The 22,347-nt window shown below is 38.4% G+C and overlaps 1 protein-coding gene across 2 annotated transcripts in view; it reads left to right on the forward strand.

Annotated features, from left to right (window-relative positions):
- Positions 1-3,526: 3,526 nt before the first annotated feature.
- Positions 3,527-22,347, forward strand: part of LOC101526359 (UDP-glucuronosyltransferase 2B14-like) — a 29,719-nt gene continuing 10,898 nt past the window's right edge. Inside the window, exons 1-3 of one of the 2 annotated variants that reach the window (XM_058667250.1) lie at positions 3,527-4,250; positions 5,731-5,879; positions 20,407-20,538. In XM_058667250.1, the coding sequence (XP_058523233.1) occupies positions 3,527-4,250; positions 5,731-5,879; positions 20,407-20,538 (1,005 nt within the window). The remainder of the gene's footprint in view (positions 4,251-5,730; positions 5,880-20,406; positions 20,539-22,347) is intronic. The other variant, XM_058667251.1, reaches the window with a different exon arrangement.

Below are 22,347 nucleotides of genomic sequence, written 5' to 3' on the forward strand. Positions count from 1 at the left end.
ATGTAAACTTCTACACATATTCAAACCTGAGTACTTATAGGTCGTGTACTCCAACAATAGTTTTCTTTGTATCTCACTACTACAGGCAAAAAATAAAATCATGCGAAGGCAGAAAATAAATAAATATATTGTAATACAATAAAATGCCGATAAGTATTAAAAATAAACTTTGAAATTCATGGCAAAAATGCAAGTACATACATGATTGAGCATATTTTTGTATTATTTTATCTTGCTTGCATTTGAAAATTAATTGCATCAATACAAAGTTGGTTTATTGACATTTGTTCTTGTAAAATCATGAACAAACACGGTTGTAATAAATGTAAAGATTCACCTTTAGCTTTTAAGCATGATTAGCATAATCATATTAAACAATGCAACATATATGTTACATTGAATTTATATCTTCATAAATGACAGAAATTTTCTAGATAAATATTCCTGTTTTCACTACAAGTTTTTTCCTAACATTGCCTCAATTATTTATATCAGCTACAAACTTCAGCATGTATATCCAACTCTAAAGCAAAAATAGAAACCCTAGGGGTTTCTGTCTATCCTTGGATGTGAGTGCAATTTACATATCACTTTCAAAATTGTAACATAGGAAAAACAGGCATGTGTGGTAACATTGTCCAGAGGCTATTTATCTACTTGGTCTACTTATCCAGCATTGCTCTACAATGTGTAGTTGGTCAAGAGGGACGATTTAAATCTATATTTGATGAATCCAATGGAAATTACTTGATGACATAGACACACTGGTTTCTTTTTGTATTTTTTAAATTATGTAGTGAGAGAGCTGCACATCCATATGGGCCTCTGATTAGATTAGGAAGAGTCAAGGTGTGGAGCAAGGTGGGAAAGATATGTGTTTCAACTCTTTTTATTCTCCTGGACCTGCAGTGGGAGACAGTGAAGGGGGAGGAGTTCCCCTGTTGTCAAACTATATCACTGTCAGGGGATGGAGATGGTTTTGCTGTTGCCTTAGAGATCTCAATGTGGGAAAGAATGTTGCAAGGGTATTACTTGTGTGATCTTGATAGTTCTGAGAAGTTGTCAACTTTGTTGCACCAGAGGTTGAGAAGAAAATCTAAGGTCTACTGGCTGACTATATCTGCAGACCTAGGTGCTTGCTGCAAAGTTCCGCTCAAGTGTTGTTCAACTTGTGCTTTCTATCTTTTGATGAGGTGTGTGAAATCCCTTGTTGGCTTAGAAGAGCTCGTTGTGTTGTTTTTCAAAGACACTCTGTAACAGAGTAAGTTCTATGAAGTTATATATAATCAGTCAGTGAGTATCACTGAGAATATTTGAACTCAATTTGGCATATTACCAATTAAATCAGCTTGGAACCTCTTGTTACTTCATCTATTTTATATCTTCATTATGAATGATCACAAATTTTGCAAAAATTATGAAGTTTCAACACTTGTAAAGGCCTAAGTCTGTGTAACAGAGAACAATTTGACAAGAAAAACATGAAACATCCACTTTTCATATAGTAGCAGGTGCATCTCCATAAACAAGCTCCCAGACAAAATAACTACTCAGAGTTATTGAAAAGCACAGCATTGGATAGGTGTTTGAGTTTTCCTAAGGACACAGCAAATAGAAAAATGAAACATGTTCAAAGTGCTCATAAAAACAGTGAGGGCCTGTGGCAGTTAGATGTGACCCACTCACTTTCTCCCTACACAGGCGAGTGTCAGGGAAACCTCAGTGTACTTAGATGTTGCCTAGACCATCAGACTTCTGGCCACAACTTCGGGTTGAAAGGTCTGATATTTGTTATAATCCCTTTCAGCCAGGTTGAAGGTATGACTGCTCTGTTTTTGGAGTAATCCCAGAAAGCCATGCTATGAATTACACTGGCTGAAACACAGACAGGTCACACTTAGAAGGATATCCCTTCTTCTGTCTAGCCAGTGCCCTAGCACAGCTTTAGTTGTAACATAATGTATGTCCAACTATAAAAGTGTCATTTTTCAGATCCACTCCTAGGCTCCTGGTTCCATGATGGTAGAGGCTAAAGACCTCCTCCTGCATTAGGGATATCACTCACAGGGTGAATGCCACTATCTCTAACTCAAACGTTATTTAATTTTATGTACAAGAAATACCCACAAACAGTAACTGTGCAAAGACAAAATCAATTATTACCTTCTGAGGACTGGTGTAATCAGAAGTAGGAATAGTGTGGAAGACACAAAAATAGAGGGTGCAAGTATTCGGTTAAGAATGTCCTTTAAAGTTTATTTTGATTTTGATTGAAAAGCAGAGTGATAAACCTTCCATCCACTGTTTCACTCTCCAAATGCCAAAAAACAATGAATTTTGGGTTGGCCAAGGCAAAGACTTGGGAAATGAATCTGAGTCTCCCACATGACTGTGAGGAACTCAACCCTATGAAACATCACATGCTTCTTCCAAAGGTATGCTTTAGCAGGAAGCTGGATCAAACCAAAGCCAGTGCTTGAACCAGGAAATACGACACAGGATGTGGGCATGTCATGTCCTGTCTGAAATTCTGTACAAAATGCTTGTCCCCAGGGCTTTTTAAAATATAATCAAATCTTATAAGCTGATAGTGATGGTGTTTCTACATTGATCTGAATATGTAGTATGACACTGACATGTGCACTTGGAGTTGGTGAGTTTAAATTTTTTTTGTACATGAATTACATTTTATCAAATTTAAAAATACTTCCACACTCTGTAAGAAATATGGTAGTCACATAATTACACTATTTCTACCTTTGTTTCATGCTTTATCCTCTCATTTGTCACTGCTCTTGGCACTAATATAAGTGGACATGGACTTTCTCAGAGAGCTGCTCAATCCTTCCTTTGTGGCCCTATCCTGGCCCACTGAATTCTGACAAATCCCTTAATGTATGCCTTGACATTATGGAAAACCTTTCCATAACATCTGACATTTTCATAAAAAATTGTGTATTTTCATTTTATTTTGATCTGCAAAGTCTCAATATTTGCGCTTGCATTCATACAAGCTCAGCTTCAAAGTTATGCAAAGTGAACCCTCTACATTATCAATGAAAAACAAGACTTACCTAGTACTTCACAATAAAATCAATCCCATTTCATTACATTCAATAGTTAAAACAAAAGTCAAAATAAAGCATGAACAGCATATTTTTTACCCTCTCCATGTCACTTGACCACACAAGTTACACAGAGTTATGGAGACAGAAGAAAGGAGCAATAATGTAGTCTCCTTTTCCATAGTGTACCCAGGAGTTTCTCTCACACATGGGCTGCTAATCCTGGCATAGGTGAAAGTACTTATGGGTAAGATAAAAACCTACTTGCTCACATAAATACAAGATCAGTTTTTCATGATTTATTCTCCTGCCATCCCAGCCCATAGCTCTAAGCGTTCATATGAAGTAATTACTTTGAGTAGCACAAGTTATATTTTAACTTTAAGTTTGTTTATGAATATAAGCACAATTAGCCCCAAAAAAGGGACAGCAGTTGGAGAAGAAGCAGTGACTGCACCAGAATGTCCCTGAAACATGTCTCAGTTCTGCTGCTGCTGCTACAGCTGAGCTGTTGCTTCAGATCTGGGAGTTGTGGAAAGGTGCTGGTGTGGCCTATGGAGTACAGTCACTGGATGAATTTAAATGCAATTTTGGATGAACTTGTCCGGAGAGGTCATGAGCTGATCGTTCTGAACCATAACGCTTCAATTTTCGTTGATTCTGGCAAAACAACTACTATTAAATTTGAAACTTTTCCTATTGACATCACCAAAAATGACCTGGAAATGTTTTACATGCAAGTTATTAATACGTGGACAAATGCACTGCAGGACTCATATTGGGAATATCTTCCAGCATTGCAAAAAATCTTTTCAGAATATTCTGATATTTGTAAAGATATCTGTAAAGCAGCAGTTTTGAACAAAAAACTCATGACAAAACTACAGAGATCAAAGTTTGATGTTCTTCTTTCAGATCCGATTGGTCCATGTGGTGAACTGTTGGCAGAGCTACTTAAAATCCCCTTTGTGCAGAGTCTTCGCTTTACTCCTGGCTACACTGTGGAAAAGTACAGTGGAGGACTTTCATTGCCTCCTTCCTATGTCCCTATCATTCTGTCTGATATAAGTGGCCAAATGACATTCATGGAGAGGGTAAAAAATATGCTGTTCATGCTTTATTTTGACTTTTGGATTCAAATATTTAACGAGAAGGGGTGGAACCAGTTTTGCAGTGAAGTATTAGGTAAGTCATGGTTTTCATTGGCAATGTGGGGATCTAACTTTCCTGTGACTTTGAAGCTGATCTTGTATGAATGAGAAAACAGATCAATTAGCCACTTACAGGTTGAAATAAAAATAAAAGACACAATTATTTAAGAATCTATCCAATATTATGGAAAGGCTTTACATTAATGTACATTTTACATTAAAGTATGAGTTGATGGCGAGTGGACCATCACTAAGATAGGGCATTCTAACTGCAAATGAATTACTCAGCATTTCTCTAAGGAATTACATGTCCATTTTATCAAACATCTGTCATGGTATAGCTAAGGTAGGTGATGCATCCCAAATGGATATAGCATGAAGGTCAAAGTGTTACATGTTCTAGTTCAATGATTAGAGAAACACTGATAAAACTGTGAAGAAGTTAACACTTATCTGGCAGTCTCACCATTTTGAAAATTTTCTTTCTTGACTGAAATAACTCAAAATAAGGGTGAAGACAAACATACATGTTTATAATTTATGAAAATCCTTGAAGTGACAGTTATACTATATATTTGTATGTGCTGTATATACATATTTATGTATAAATAAGTATTAGTCTGCTTCTATTATAAGGTCAAAACAGCAGTAAGATCATGGAATTCCATCACATTCTTTAAAACCTCAACAGTTTGGAGCAGATGGTATAGTAGACTGAGTTAAGCAACCAATTATAACACTAGTACTCCCAATAGAATGACTGCTTTAATTTTCAATCTATGTGCCTAGAAAGTAGTACAGGTTATCCAAGGAATTGAGTCTCTACCATCTATTTGCAAACCTGTTAGGAAAAAGACGCAGAACAGAGAGGAAATGGGGCATCAAATCCTAGCCCAGTTGAATTTATTAAAGGTTAATAATTTCTCTGAGGGTGGACAACTGCTGCTGTGTAGATGAGGGACTCTATGGCAGATGCCATGTGCTGCAGCAGAAAAGACGTTTTATAGCTTTGAGTGTTGAGATAGTGGAGAGGTAAAACTGTGGTAGCTTTTCATGGTCATGTGAAATATGGGAGGCCTTGCTCCAAGGGTCTGGGTTATTGGACAGATATTCAAAGGAGCAGGTGTGGAACAAAATGAGGCAAGGGGCAGGCCAGGCTTGAAATTCAGTGCAAGAGGCCCTAGGGACACTGTTGCTGCCTGGGAGTTCTAATGGCTGTGGAACCAGAATGACTGAGGTTTTTGACTCTGTTCCACTAACTTCGATGGAGTTCCTGGCTTTAGAGTAGCCTCACTTGGGAAATGAACAAGCAGATGAAGAGATCTCCAACACTCGTGTGGGTGTGTGTATGATTGTGTAAATTGTACTCATGAATGAAATTTTTCAAAATACAAATATTTGTTTTATGGATTCACAGGCATTTGTATATCAATTGCTTCACTTTGAACGTTCTAAGAGCATGACATGATACACTTTACGTGACAATTCTCTTTCCTTTTCATTTCACGTTGCAGGAAGACCCGTTACATTCTATGAGCTGGTGGCAAAAGCTGACATGTGGCTCATTCGAAGCTATTGGGACTTGGAATTTCCTCGTCCCACCTTACCAAATGTCCATTTTGTTGGAGGGCTCCACTGTAAGCCTGCCAAACCTCTGCCCAAGGTAAGTAAGTTTCTGTTTGCGTTGCTTTGTTAATTGTCCATTTCATTGGAAATGTCCATGCATTGCATCTTTAGCATATTTTAATTACAAGAAGGCAGTATTGTGGAAAGTGAGATATACTGACTTGCCATTTAGAATCATATTTCCTTCTATACAATACAAGTATCTGGTTTTTAGTCATTGAGGATTTCTGGCTTGCCCAAGGACTGTCTTGCCAAAAAAAAGAAGGAAGATAGAGTTCATTATAAGAAAATGAAATTGAATATAAAGGCTGAATATTTTAGAGGCAAAAAAGGAAGTTATAACCCCTGATAAAGAAAAGTCTTGAGTAAAGATGAGCTGGGGAGAGCTAAGACCAAATGAGGAAATTATTGTTATGAAATATCCACTTGTATACTAATCAGAGTTATCAAATAAGCCTTCAAGATGCAGAGCCTTGGTTCATCTACATTCAACCAAGACTGTGGACAGAGGAATCCTTTTGGGGGGTTGTTGTAGAGCTTCAGATACAAGGGCTGATGTTGTACTGATTAAAGTTAAGACATTGTGTGCAATGCTGTATCACTTCCCTGTGCCAGACCAACTGCACCACCACTTTCTGCTTATCTACCCAGTGTTCGCGTGAGAAGGCCATGGAAACTGGCCTAACTGTTTAATCCCTTGCCAAGTACATGGGAGATCTGTTGATATTCTGTTCAACACCATAGCTTCTGCTTTCATCTTAGGCTAGCCTGACTATTGCACCATTTCAGAAGTGAGCCAGCAGATGGAAGACAAATATTTATCTTTCTCTCTTTCTCTGTAACTCTGATTTTTAAGTACATAGATACATCATTAAATGACAGGGGGTGGGAAGATGGAAAAAATAGCCGACCATGGAGGGTTGATGTAGAGGGGAAGGGAGAGATAGAGGGCCAAAGAGTGCTGGAAGAAGGAGCAAGTCTAGTTAAAAATAGTATAAGCAGGTGTGCGAACCTCCCAGGACACTGCGGAATCAACAAGATCCACGCAGTCTGGAAAATCAACCAAAAATAACAACCAGAAAAAAACCAAGGCAGCGTTCGGCGGTCTGCTCAGTGGTACTTCGGAAAAGGGTGAGTTGGTAACCCAGCAGGGGAAAGGCCGGCGGGAATTTTGACCGGAGAATATACATAGGCAACTTTTGGAAGTCGTTGCACAAAGCCCCTCCAGTGGTGGCTAGAGACTGCAGGAGTGCTGAAACCTCTAGCACTGGTGGCGATATTGGTAACCTTGGCGGGACCCAGGCAAAGACAGGGATGGCTAACACACATTCCCCATAACGAAACACTGCGGTACCGGAAGGGCACTGGGACCTTGAAGTGTGGTGGCCGGCAGCTGCAGCAGCGAGGGTGAAATACCCAGGATCACAGCTAAATTAAATTCTGGGCCAAACCAGGCCATGGGGGAAAGAGGCAGCGGAGCGGGGCCTGCCAGATCCCGTACCTCAGACAAAAAAACAAAGCAAAAAAAAAAAAAAATCCAAGAGACCAGAGGGGCACCTAGGAGCTGAAACCTAAGGCGTTGAAACCTAAGGCACTGAAACCTGAAACCCAGAAGGGAAGCAAACAAACAAACAAACAAAAAAACAAAAACTCCCTGGGCCAGAAGGAAAACAAAAATCTAGGCTAGCAAGACCTCAGGCCACCCACTAGGTGACAACAGAGGTCAAGGGTGAGAATCCAGCAACACCTTGGGCTACAAATATGAGACGGAATAAGAGAGTTAGTGACGTAGACACAGTTTGCTCCACCCCAAAAAGCCACCATAAAGCCTGGTCAATCGCAGAGATTACAGATGAAGGAATTGAAGACGTCTCTGATAAGGAGTTCAGAAAAATAATTATAAAACTCTTCAGAGACAATGAAAAACGATGGGATGAGCTCAAAGATTTTAAAAACCACATAATCACAGAAACAAAATCACTCAAAAACAAGATCCTAGACTTGAAGAACAAAGTTGAGAGCTTAGCCAACAGAATTACTGCAGCAGAAGACAGGATATCTGACTTGGAAGATTCCCAGAATGAAAGCAGGCAGATTATTAACCAACTAGAGTCACAACTACACAAGGCAACCAAGACGATCCAGGAGATGAACGACAACATCAAGAAGTCAAATATCAGAATCATGGGACTCCCAGAAGGAGTGGAAAGAGAGACAGGCATACAACCAGTACTTGAGGAAATTATGCAGGAGAACTTCCAAAATACCTGGAACATGAACCGAATCCAAATTCAGGAAGGCCAGAGGACTCCCCATAGGGTGGACCCAAAACGATCCTCCCCAAGACACGTGGTAATCAAGCTACCCTCCAATGAATACAAAGAAAGAATCCTAAGGTTAGCATGAACCAAAGAGAAGCTTACATTTAGGGGCAGGACCATCAGAATCACTGCCGACTTCTCAGAACAGACACTCCAGGCAAGAAGGGAGTGGAACAAAATCTTTCAAGTACTGAAAGAGAACAACTGTCAACAAAGAATACTCTACCCAGCAAAGATTTCATTTGTATACGAGAACAAAACTAGATACTTCCACAGCAAAGAGAAGTTAGAAGAATATGCCAACACAAAACCAACTCTACAAAATCTCCTTAGAAATGCGCTACTCCCAGAGAAAAAGGAAGCAAGCTATAAGCAAGGATGGCAATCAGGGAGATCTCAATAAAGTCCATTTACAGAACCGACAATCAATTACCAACAACCTCAAAAACACAGGCATATGGCACGCCAAAATTATAATTTCTCAATAGTAACCCTCAACACAAATGGCTTAAATTCACTCTAAAGGCACCGATTAGCAGACTGGGTTAAAAATCAGGACCCAACTATATGCTGCTTGCAAGAAACACATCTAACCAGAAGAAACTTCAGGAAACTAAAAGTGAAAGGGTGGAAACAAATATTCCATGCCAATGGATGAGAAAAAAAGGCTGGTGTGGCAGTCCTATTCTCAGATGAAACGGACTTCAAAGTAACGAACGTCAAAAAGGACAGGGAAGGGCGCTACATCTTCTTGAAAGGGAGGATCCAACAAGAACCAATCGCAATTCTTAACATTCGTGCTCCTAGCCCGGATGCACCCAGCTATGTGAAACAACTACTTTTGGACTTAAAGGGAGACATAGATGAACATATGATAATTCTGGGAGATCTGAACACCCCACTAACACCAATAGATAGATCAACGCAGCAAAAGCTCAACAGAGAAGCCACAGAACTCACACAAACAATAGAACAACTGGACCTAGTAGACATCTATAGAATATTTCATCCTAAGGCCACAGACTACACCTTCTTCTCAGCAGTGCATGGCACCTTCTCCAGGATAGACCACATAATAGGACACAAAGCAAGTTTAACTAACTACAAAAATATCAGAATCATACCATGTACCTTCTCAGACCACCACGGAGTGAAACTGGAAATCAACAAATCAAAATGTCCCAGGAAATATTAAACTCCTGGAGGCTGAACAATATGCTGTTAAACAAACAATGGGTAAGAGAAGAAATTAAAGACGAGATCAAAAAATTTATGGAAACCAACGAAAACCCAGATACAAAAGTCCAAACCTTATGGGACACTGCCAAAGCAGTGTTACGTGGTAAGTTTATTGCAATTAGCGTGCATGTCAAAGCCCAAGAAAGGCAATAAATGCAGGAATTAAGCACACACCTCCAGGAACTGGAAAAGCAACAGCAGAAGGACCCCACAAACAAGAGGAAACAAGAAATTATCAAAACAAGATAAGAACTAAATCAGAAAGAAATTTAAAAAACCATTCAGAAAATAAATGAATCAAAAAGCTGGTTCTTTGAGAGGATAAACAAAATAGATACCCCTGGCCCGACTGACAAAGAAAAAACAAGACAAAGCAAGAATTAGCAGCATCAAAGATGAAAAAGGCAACATAACAACAGACACTACTACCATTAAGGAAATAATTAGAAATTATTACAAAGAACTATGTGCCAACAAATCCGATAACCACTTGGAAATGGAAAGATTCCTAGAATCCCACCACCTACCAAAACTCACCCCAGAAGCAACAGAAGACCTGAATACACCCATTACCGAATCAGAAATAGAATCAGTGATTAAAGAGCTCCCAACAAAGAAAAGCCCAGGCCCAGATGGTTTTACCGCAGAATTCTACAAAACATTCCAACCAGAGTTAACTCCAATCCTTTACAAGCTCTTCAAAACAATAGAAAAGGAAGCATCTCTTCCAAACTCATTCTATGAAGCCAATATCACCTTAATTCCCAAACTGAATAGAGAATTAACAGAGAAGGAAAACTACAGATCTATCTCGTTGATGAACATTGAGGCTAAGATTCTCAACAAAATCCTAGCCAATAGAATACAAAAAAACATCAGACAGGTCATCCATCCAGACCAAGTAGGTTTCATCCAGGGAATGTAGGGATGGTTCAACATAAGGAAATCCATAAATATGATACATCACATCCAAAAACGGAAAAACAAAAACCATATAATAGTATCAGTAGATGCAGAAAAAGTCTTCAACAAAATTCAACACCACTTCATGTTAAAAACCCTAACCAGGGTGGGGATAGAAGGAACAATCCACAATATAATCAAAGCAATATATGAAAAACCCAACGCCAGCATCATACTAAATGGAGAAAAACTGGATCCCTTCCCACTGAGATCTGGAACAAGATAAGGCTGCCCACTATCACCACTGCTATTCAATATAGTCCTAGAGGTACTTGCAGAAGCCATAAGACAAGACAAAGAAATCAAAGAATCCAAATGGGAAATGAAGAAGTCAAGCTCTCACTATTTGCAGACGACATGATTCTTCACATAGAAGAACCAAAAAACTCAATACAAAGACTCCTAGAACTCATACGAGAATTTGGCAGAGTGGCAGGATACAAGATAAATGAACAAAAATCAACAGTCATAGTATATGCAAACGGCCGCAAGATGGAAGAAGATCTAACCAACAAGCTACCATTCAAAATAACAGAGAAAAGCATGAAATATCTGGGAATAAATTTAACCAAAAGCGTAGAAGACCTTTATGAAGAAAATTACAAAACACTCAAAAAACAAATAGAACAAGACCTCGAAAAATGGAACAACATCCCATGCTCCTGGATAGGCAAAATTAATATCATCAAAATGTCTATACAACCAAAAGCAATATATACATTCAATGCAATCCCAATCAAATTACCCACAGCATTCTTCATCGAACTGGAAAAAATGATACACAGATTCGTCTGGAAACACAAAAAACCAAGGATAGCCAGGACCACTCTGATGAACAGGAACTTAACAGGGGGAATCACAGTGCCGGATCTATGGACATACTATAGGGCAGTGGTCATCAAAACAGCCTGGTACTGGCACAAAGATAGAGAGGAAGATCCATGGAACATAATAGAAACAACAGATAGAAACCCACACAGATACAGTCAATTAATCTTTGACAAAAAGACAGACAACAACCCAGGCAAATGGAAAGGTCTGTTCAATAAATGCTGTTGGGACAACTGGTTGATAGCCTGCAGAAACAAGAAGATAAACCCACATCTCTCACCATACACCAAGATCGAATCTAAATGGATAAAAGACCTAAACCTACATCCAGAAACCTTCAAAATTTTGGAAGAAAATGTTGGGAACACACTGCAACACTTAGGGGTAGGCCCTCACTTCCTAAAAAAGACTCCAAAAGCAGTAGAAATTGAGACCAAAATAAACAATTGGGACCTCATCAAACTAAGAAGCTTCTGTACAGCTAGAGAAACAATCAACAAAGTAAAAAAACAACCTACAGAATGGGAGAAGATCTTTGCACACTACATAGGTGATAGAGGGCTGATCTCCAGAATATACAAAGAGCTACAGAGAAACCAAAACACCAAAACAAACAAGCCACTCAAGAAATGGGCATGGGAAATGGGCAAACACTTCACAAAAGAACAAACCCAAATGGCAAACAAGCATATGAAAAAATGCTCAAGTTCCCTGGCAATAAGGGAAATCCAAATGAAGACAACAATGAGGTACCACCTAACTCCAGTAAGGATGGCACACATACATAATACCACCAACACTTGCTGGCGAGGCTGTGGGGAAAAGGGAACCCTTCTCCACTGCTGGTGGGGCTGCAGACTTGTACAGCCTCTATGGGAATCAGTTTGGTGAATACTCAAACAACTGAAAATCAACATACCATATGATCCAGCAATATCACTCTTGGGGATATATCCAAAACATCTCCTACACAAGAAATCAACATGCACGCCTATGTTCATAGCAGCACAATCTACAATCGCAAAAACCTGGAAGCAGCCAAAATGCCCATCAATAGAAGACTGGATAAGAAAGCTATGGTTCATCTACTCTATTGAATACTACTCAGCTATTAAAAAAACGAAATGCAGTTCTTTGTGGTCAAATGGGCCTGACTGGAAACCATAATGCTAAGAGAAATTAACCAATCCCAAAAGGTTAAATACCACATGTTTGCCTTAATCTGAGATGAAAAGATGACAACTTGGAAGATAGTACCTGTATATTGTAATATTAGTGCAATCTCTAACAACCTGTATCCAATGCAATAAGATAACGTGATATAATCTATAAACCAACAATTAATGTCAGAATACTTAAGATCTACATCGAAAAACTGTAAAACCTACTATACCCTCAATACGCTATGTTAACTTGTTTTTTTTTTTTTTTTTTTTTTTTTTTTTTTTTTTAATTTTATTTTAAATTCATTAAGCTATGTTAACTTGTAATGGTGGGGGGAAGTGCAGGGAAATCTTTCAGGACCATAAAAAGAGTGAGAAAAAAGTACAATATAGCCTATCAAGATCAAATCTGGTAATTCATAGACAACAGACTCAAAGCGGCACTAAACAACAATAAAACTACTATACCAATGCATGAGGGGGGAATCGGGTGCGATCCTGACAACCTCTCAACAGGAGGTCATGTGCGTGAAGCAGGGGGGCACTCCAGAGTGGAGCAGGTGGTAAGGAGGAAGCTTGGATCCCAACCATGAAGACTCCCAGACCTTCACCACAAACTGTTAATACGAGCAACAAGTACTATATCCCAACTGCTAAGGAGGCCACAGGGAATTGGATGCCCTCGGAGGCCGAGTACTCTGAGGTCACCCACCCCCAACCGGAGCTTCCGCAGGGGATGGAAGTAGTATAAACACTACTGCACAGAAACCAACGTCATCGGAAAGACAACAAGAAGCACTGAGCGGTCCGCAGAAACAGAAGAACAATAAATGTCCTTCGGGACCAGGGAGGAGAGCTTTCTCTGGTCCGAGCCTGGCTCCACCTCTGGACCCCAGCCCTCCCTCGCAATGACCACTGGGATCGCTCCGAAAACCCCTTATAGCAAACAATCATACAAACTAAAAAATCCTAAAATAAATACACAAACAACAGAAAGGAGAGCTTGGAATCTGACAGGAAAGAGCTGGCGTGGATTGGCTCATGCCTCGCTGGGTGGGACACAAAGATTAGTTACTCCTCACCATGGTGTTGAGGATTTTCCTGCACACACCCCCCCCAAAAAAAAATGTTCTTCACCTTAAATGTCGACAAATATCTTGTTAGAGTTACAAGCCAATCTAGATTATCCTAATATCTGCCAAGATCAGCAAAATTATACTTCAACACAACAAATGGCTAAATACTAAAATGAAATAGACACGAGACAGCTGAATGGTACCTTATAGCCATTTTAAGGTATATAGCAGCTGGTTCTGTATATAAACTAAAATTGAAATGTCAATGAGCTAATCATAGGTTGTGGTTAGGGCTTGCTTTTTTTTTTTTTTAACATACTGGTTACTCAAAACCATGTCAATTCCATAATATTGCAAATTGCTGTTGATGTTATATTGGGACTCTTAATTGACTGTGATGATATTCTACCAGCTCTAAATTCAGACCAGAAATGGTCTCCCCAAGAAACTGTTCAACCCATCTGGACAATAAGTAGCTGGACTCTATGCTTGGTATATGTTTGCAAGGAAAGAATCTTGATTGAATTTGAACTGTAATACTGCATCAAGCTGGAGGAATCCACCAGGGGGGAGGGGTGTGGGGAGGGGAGATTCCAAGAGACTATGAAACTGTCACATAATGCAAACATAATTAATAATAATAAAAAAGACAGGGTGTTCAAGCACAGTTGACAGATCACTAAGTTTTAGTAACCATTGACATGACATTATCACTTGCTGTGCTTGTGGGAAATATAAACAACAACAAGGACAAAAACTAAAAATGAACATGTCTTTGAAACCAACATGGAAGTATTACCATCTGTCTGCACTTATTTGCACTGGTACACTTTTCAATTATCCAAGAAATAGATGTAACCTGTGTGTTCATCCAATGAAAATATGACACACATACACCGAACACTTATGAGACCTTAGAAGGATGGAATTTTGTTATTTTCAGATACATGTATTGTGTGGAAGTTACTGATACATTAAAACAAATATCTTATGATGATACCTATATGTACAATTTTGAAATGCTGATTCCATACCAGTTAAAGGTAGACTGGGAGCTACCTTAATTGGGAGATTCTGGTACTGGGATGGAGGCTAACAATGATGATCAAGTACTAACTTATAGTTAAAGAAGAGCAAGAAGATCTCCATGGATAGTGGGGTAATTCAGGCAATTAATCTGTACAGAAAATATTTCTTTAAAAATAAAAACCTGGAGAAAGGATACATTTCAGGGGAGACATGTTTACCCAGATTGGAACATTATGTAATGTGTTTGTGCTATAAAATAACATGTGGTATTCTATAAATATATATATGATTCTGTGTCAGATAAAAATAAAATAAAATAATATCTGTAATCTAGATACTCACAATTGATGTTGACTGTTGACCTTACTAATCTTTCTGGTGTTATTTTGGTTGTGCTAGTAACATCAAATGTGCCAAACTATTTAGGTATACCTTTATCTAATAGCACATGGATTTCTTTCTTTCCTTTTTTTTTCAAACTTCTTTTTCTTATCATCTTATGGTACAGTTCCATAGGCCCTGGGATTTCCCTTGTCCTCTTCTTAGTTCCCTCCCCCTCACTGAGTTCCCCATTTATTTACCATAGTATAGTTCCTCATACACAGTCATATGTCCATCAATGTGGGCATGGACAATGGCAGAGAGTTCAGCATCCTATTCTCAAGACACAGTAAACAGTTTGGTTGGGAGTCCATCTTTGTCTGGAAGTAGAGATATATACTGCAATGTATTCTCACATCTGGATATGATTGTCTCCATTACACAGTTACTATACATCCCTTAAATGAAAACCCACAATACAAGATCAACAACAGAACGAAAAAAAGAAATTTACAATGCCATGTAGTTAAATAACATACTACTAGATTGATAGTCTCCATCACACTGTTACTATACATCCCACTACATGAAAAGCCACCAGACATAACCAACAACAGGAAGAAAGAAAAAAATAAATGAATAACACCATGAAGTTAAGTAACATTTTGCAGAATGACTAACATGTCGCTGAAGAAATGAAAAAGAAAATCAAGAATCTTCTTGAAGAAAAGGATGCTACTGTATGATCTATGAGTCATTGAGGAAGTTAATCAGAAGAAAGTGTTTTGAAGAGGTAAAAGTGACAAAAAAATCAAAATCCAGGATATATAGTTTACACTGATATTTGTTGGTGAAATGTGTCTCCTGTAGGCAACAAATAGATGGGTTTTGTTTTTTAATCCAGACTACTAATCTATGAAGTTTGATTGATGAGTTTAAGCCATTTTACATTCAGGGTTGGTATAAATGGGTGGTAATTTGGTCCTGTCATTTTAGCAATGGGTTACTGATTCATTTAGTTTTCTGTTGTTATGTTACTGGGATGTTCTTCACATTTGCCTTTGGTTTTGGTGGGCTCTGTTCCTTTTCTCTGTCAAGAGAACATCTTTACTTATCATTTCTAGGGCAGGTTTGCAAGAGGCATATTCTTTTAACTTTTCTTTACTGTGAAAGAATTTCATTTCATTTTCAAAAACAAAGGAACTTTTGCTGGGCATGTGATCCTGGGCCGACAATTTTTTGCTTTTAGAATCTGGAATATATTGCTCCATTCTCTCTGGCCTGTAGAGTGGCCTGTGAAAGGTCTCCTGTGAGTTAATTGGCATTCCTTTATATGTCAACTGATTTTTTTCACGTGCACATTTATGGATCTTTTCCTTATGTTCAATGGAAGAGAGCTTGATGATCATGTGTCGTGGTGAAGATCGCTTTTGGTCAACACTGTTGGGAGTTCTGTGCCCCTCCTGGATGTTGTTTCCTAACTCCTTCTCCAGATTAGGGAAGTTTTCCCTTATTATTTCATTAAATGTTATTTGTAAACTCAGCTTCTCTTACTGAACCTTCTGGGACTCCCATAACTCTTATGTCTTCAGTAAAATTCACTGTGCCTTTGTCTCTTCTTTTGCTCTTGGTCATTGTTGTTCTGGTAATCAGATTCTTGTCCTTGGGGCAGGTTTCTACTCTGTCACCCACAGGTATACTGTTGGATTATACTTATTGCAGTTGGTACATGGCTCTTTGTTTGCAGTCAGCTGTGCCACTCCCTCCAGCAAGTTCCAGGTCTGGGTTCTTCTGTTATTTTCCACCATGGTCTCCGTAGCCCCACTTCCTGGCTCACCAGTCTCCACCTCATGTGATACCTTGCTGAGGCTGCACTGCTGTCTGCATAATTTTTCTCCCACTTCCAGTTGGAGTCGGTCCCAGGATTAGGAGACACCAGATGTCCTATTTAGCTAGGTTGTTGGTGGTGCTGATCTTGCCAGTACCTGCTGGCTGTTAGGTCTGAGGGCCACACGGGTCTATTTTGACCTGCACAATGCCATAGTCAGTATTATTTTCCTATGGGACCAGTGAAATGCACTGAGCTCAGTGAGTTCTCATAAGCTCAATGCAGGCACAGCTCACTGTTGTCCTTGTGGTCTCAAATTCTTTTCCAACTTGTACGAAATAACACCTGATGTGCCACTACTAGACTTCGTGATCTGCAAGCCGTCAAGTCTGAGGGCTATCTAGACCTATCTTGGGTGGGACCTGGAGGATGCCACGTTGCTGAAGTTCATTGAGCCAGACATGAGTTCACTCCCAGTTCAGTGCATGCTCACTACTGTCCATAGTGCTTGCCTCCTAAAACAAAATGGTGCCTGATTGGCTCTAAGGGGTGGACTAGGTGGTGAAATCCACCCTACTCCCTCACTGTTCATCTGGGATCTGCTGCTCTGTCTCTACTCCTGGTCAAATTAAACAGACCAGCAAGACAAGCACTTCTTTGTCTGGGTTCACTGCCTGAGCTCCCGGTAGACATCCCTTCCCACCTGGATGCTGGTGGAGTGCCAGCTGCCAATTCAATTCAGATCACCACTCATTGAATGCCTCTGGGGTATCAGTCACTGCAACACCACACTGTTGTGCCCTTTGTTTTCCTGTGTCTGTTAGATCCCGCTACCCCTCTACTGTTGTTCTGTCTTATTCTTGGAATGTGCCCTCTCTGGTTCACACTGGCTTATTTTTTCCATCTGTTAAATGTATCCTAACCTTATTCAGCCATCCTGATTCTCTTGAACTGGATTTCCAACAGATTAAACTTATCTTTTTATAAAAGTCGTAAAAGGGTCAGGTGCATGAGCCTAGTAGCTAAAGTCCTTGGCTTTCATTTACCAGGATCCCATATGGGCACAGTTCATTTCCCTGCTGTTCACTTGCCATGCAGCTCCCAGCTTGTGTCCTGGGGAAGCAGTCTAGGAAGCCCAGGGCCTTGGGACCCAAAATCCACATGAGAGACCAGGAACAACTCCTGCTTCCTGGCTTCTGGCTTCTGGCTTCAGATTGGCTCAGCTCCAGCCATTTTATGGTCATCCTTCTGTTTTCTTTCTGTGAATCTGACTCTCCAGCATATTAAATATTTTTTAAAAATCTTAGAAAACAAATGATATGGAATCAATTAAAATTAAACATACATGCTTTGGCAATAAGATGAACAAGATCCAACCCAGTGTTGAGTTTTACCATACATGTAAAGGCTCCTCAGTAATATTCAAGCTTAAAAGGTAAGCCATTTCTCAACAATGTAATTGTGTGCTCCCTCAAGATTTACAGCCAAATTCACTTCCTCTCACCATAGTATCACCTCATTGCACATGAGATTAACAGGACCTAGAGCCAACAAAGAAGTAGTGGTGGCTTCAACACAGAGCTGCTCTTTCTGCTTTCTACTGAGAGTGGACACATCAGTAAAGCCACCTTGGGGTATTGGTTTCAGTCTCATAGCTAGCTGAAAATGAATACAGAAAAAATGCTCACTGCATTTGGAATGAAGAGCTTATCATTCTTGCATGTTGAGGCTGAAAAGGGCCTTTAGAGTTACTAAAGCATTTAGAATGACATATTTATGAAGAAATACAATAGCTAAATATGTGTTACATTCATATCAGATTTTAAGGTGCACACACCATTCTTCAGAAATTGATACAAGCTGGAGTTAAAAGTGTATTTGTTATGTTTGAAAATATATGAACACATGTATATGTATTTATAAATTTCACTATTTTGGCATCTATATAGCTAGGTTATGTTTCATTTTAGTGAATGTATCCAGTATACCGGAAAATCTATACTTTTAAAAAAAATTGTATTTCTGTTATATTTTTTATGTGTTTTGGTCACTGTTTTTTCTTGTGAAAGTAAGCAATAAAATTACAAATTTGCTTACTCTTCCTTTTATGTGTCTCAAATCATTGCAATTAACAACTCACAGTAAAATGTGAATAAAAGGTTTCTGATAATGTGTGAATTACCCAGTATTTACCCTTGAATTTGTGCTAGATGATTTGTTGAAGGCAGTTTTCCTTTTTCGGCTTCTCTGATCTGTGTGTTGCTTCAATTTGGAAAATTTTTATTATAGAGGTATAATGCAATGGTTCTCCTCATTCACTCTGTAAACAAGTCTGCTGTTGCATCTTGTAACATTTTTTTCCTTTACTTCTTCCCCTAAGCTTTATTTTTGTAGAAAGCAAATAAAAAATGAAAAAACCAGATTCCTCACTCATATTCTGACTCAAAGACGGTGAAACCGCTTTTGGAAACTTGTAAAAATAATTTTCAATTAGAAGCACATTCTCATACCAGGAACCAACTTACATATGCTAATTTACTTTCTGCAAAGGATTTCATTTTTATTAAAGGTGACTCACTACATGTACAAAAAAGTGTATTTGTCTAAAAGCTTGAAATGCAGGTATGAATCTTCAAGATGATCATGGGACACTGTGACCAGGTCTCAAGTAAGCCTGACACCAAATGAATTTAACGTTGAGTCCCATTTTCTACACAATTCTGTTATGTAGACAATAACAGTTCTTTATATCCGTATTGCTTGATATGCTAAACTGTATTTTTATCCACCTTCTAAATAATAGTCACATAATGTCTTCTTTAACTATTACACCATGGTGTCTATTTTGATATTAAATTTCTACACTATGTACAATAACTTTCACAGGTCTAAAATACTTGTGAAAGTGTGATTCCTAACAACTCTACTGCTGAATGTTCTCTTAATTTACATAATAAAGTTTTATGAGTAACAATATTAAGACATTTAGAGCAAGGAAACCAGAACTATAGGTAGTAATATAATGATGATAATCGTAATGATGTCAGTATGAGGCTTGAAACCAAGTAAATAATTTCAAAGTTTATCTTGATACTCCATGTTAATATCATTGTTATTCCACACCATATGTTGATCTTTCAGAAATTATGAAAGTTTCACATACTATCTTTTAAGAGACACATGTGATAAGTGACAATTTAAAATAGCTTATACAGTTGGCTAAGTAGGACACTAATATTGAAACTTTTCCATGGAAAAACAAAAAATGCAAATAATTCTATACAGCAAGTATTTATACAGGTAAACACTGGAAAAACCAACACATCTAGTAATAAAAGGCAATGCTCAAGTAACATATTTATGTCTATGCCAAGGCATTTATTTTATAAATGAATCCTAAACAACATTAAATTAACCCAAAATAACATTTTGTTGAAATGGGTGGAACGAAATAGAAAATAAGGACCTATTTTTTCATGTAATAAGTAAGAAATGTACAGTAGGATTGCATTTCTTTAATACATGTAACAGAAGGAATATTGTATACTAAGTTTTTAATAAGGAGAAAATAACTTTCAAACACAATTGGCACAACAATGAGACTGCATTTTATACTATTACCTGTACACTAAAAAATGAGAACTGGCAAATTTTGCGTTGTATATTTTACCACAGGTGCTCCTCTGTCATTCCTAATCACAGTCAACATTCTTCCTTTTATTTGTACCAAGCCTTTCATTAGTGTGTGCTGTGCTGTTGCTATTTTGTGATGGAGCTAATTGTTTCTTCACAGGACATGGAAGACTTTGTGCAGAGCTCTGGAGAAGAGGGAATCGTGGTGTTTTCCCTGGGCTCAATGGTCAGTAACATGACAGAAGAGAGGGCCAATGTGATCGCATCAGCCCTTGCCCAGCTTCCACAAAAGGTCAGAAAAGGTGCTTGATGGTGGGAGGTACTGAAGTGTGTGATCAACTCTGGGCAGAGTCTGATTTCACAAACTTCTTGTATGAAAAGTAAATGATTATAGTAGATCCATTTCTTCTCAGATATCATTCTAAGATGTCAGTTTAACAACAGAGATCTCAAAGATGCTAAAACATTGGTGATGGGTTTTGATTTTGACTTCGATATCACTTTTGTGATTAAAAATATATAACTGCTTTAATATTACCTAAGTAATGTGATCATGTCCTAGAAATTATTGATTTGGCCATGTCCTTTGAGCCATTCCTTCTAGGACTGACAAGGCTTCTATATACACTAAAGATATTATCAGGCATTATTTAAATTTATGAACAATGTATTGTTTAGCTTCAAACTGTCTCTGCAGAGTGAATACAAGTGGATTTTGAGGAAATTCTGAAGTGCTTCATGCAGTTATAATTTTCTTGTAATTCTAGCTTGCTATTTCCCCTACGTGACTAGGTGTGTTCTGGGTGTTATTCACAAGTATATTAAAAGAAAGGAGGAACGGGTCTCATTAATACTGAGTTCGGGTTGTTGTTCACTTGGGTACACAGATTTCCAAAAAGAGAAATGTTTATCCTGCCTCATGGGAATGGACTCTGCCATTGTCTAAATCACAGCACCATAGCATGCGGGAGGAGGATTCGATGGGGTTCCACACCTGGAGCTTGACTTTGTCCAATATAATCGTGGCTCCTTGAGGACTTGTATCTAACCTGTCTTATTAACACCTTTTCTGTATTGAGCAAGAAGAAAGGAATATAAAGAATCCAACATTAATAGCGGTGAAATGGGAAGAGGCTTAATGTTCATAATTCTGTATAATATAATAGAGATTAATATTCTACTGTATGTAACTATTATGATTATATATTTATGAATGAGCGTTTATCTAATACAAGCTTCTAGTAATCACCTATTTGTACATTTTTTGTTAAGCGTGAGAAACTGAGTTTTCTTTAACAACAACAAAAAAAGATTTGCTTTTATTAGAAAGTCAGATTTATAGTGAGGCAAAGAGACAGAGAAAGATCTTCCATCCGCTGGTTCATTCCCCATGTTGCCACAACGGCTGGAGCTTAACTGATTCAAAGCCAGGAGTCAGAAGCTTCTTCTTGGTATCACACATGGGTGTAGGATTCCAAGGCTTTGGGCCATCCTCCACCGCTTTTCCAGGCCATAAGCAGGGAGCTGGATGAGAAGTGGAGCTGTTGGGATTAGAACTGACACCCGTATGGGGTCCTGGTGCATGCTAAGCAAGGAACACAGCCACTAGTCTACTGTTCCAGGCCCTGAATTTACTTTTAACATGCACAGATTGCATAGAAAAGAAACACATGTGGTTTGTATTCTAGTTTAGGATAACTTCTTTGAAATTCAAAGTCAGTGCTGTACCTTATAGTGGGCATGATGTCTGAGTAGAGAAGAGCATGTTTATCGTGCCTTGTAATGCTTTATAGTTAATTGGGAGAGTTAAATTTAGCTGAGGAAATTTAGGAACATTACAATTTTGGACCTCGTTCAAATGCCATACTATTTATGAAACACCTTACACTCTATTTTTCAATATTTCCAACTCTAGAAATCCTAATACATTGAAATGATTTCAAAAATGCAACTTCAAATTTTCCTAGAAGTGGTGTGCACTATTTGGTAATATGAAATAAGTTTTATATAATTCCTGAGAGCAATTAAACTATTTCTCACATATTTCTGATCATATGGAATTACTTTCTTGTCACTTAAAAGATGTCAAATCCTAACAAAA

The sequence above is a fragment of the Ochotona princeps genome, chromosome 7, assembly GCF_030435755.1.
Source record: "Ochotona princeps isolate mOchPri1 chromosome 7, mOchPri1.hap1, whole genome shotgun sequence".
Lineage (NCBI taxonomy): Eukaryota > Metazoa > Chordata > Mammalia > Lagomorpha > Ochotonidae > Ochotona > Ochotona princeps.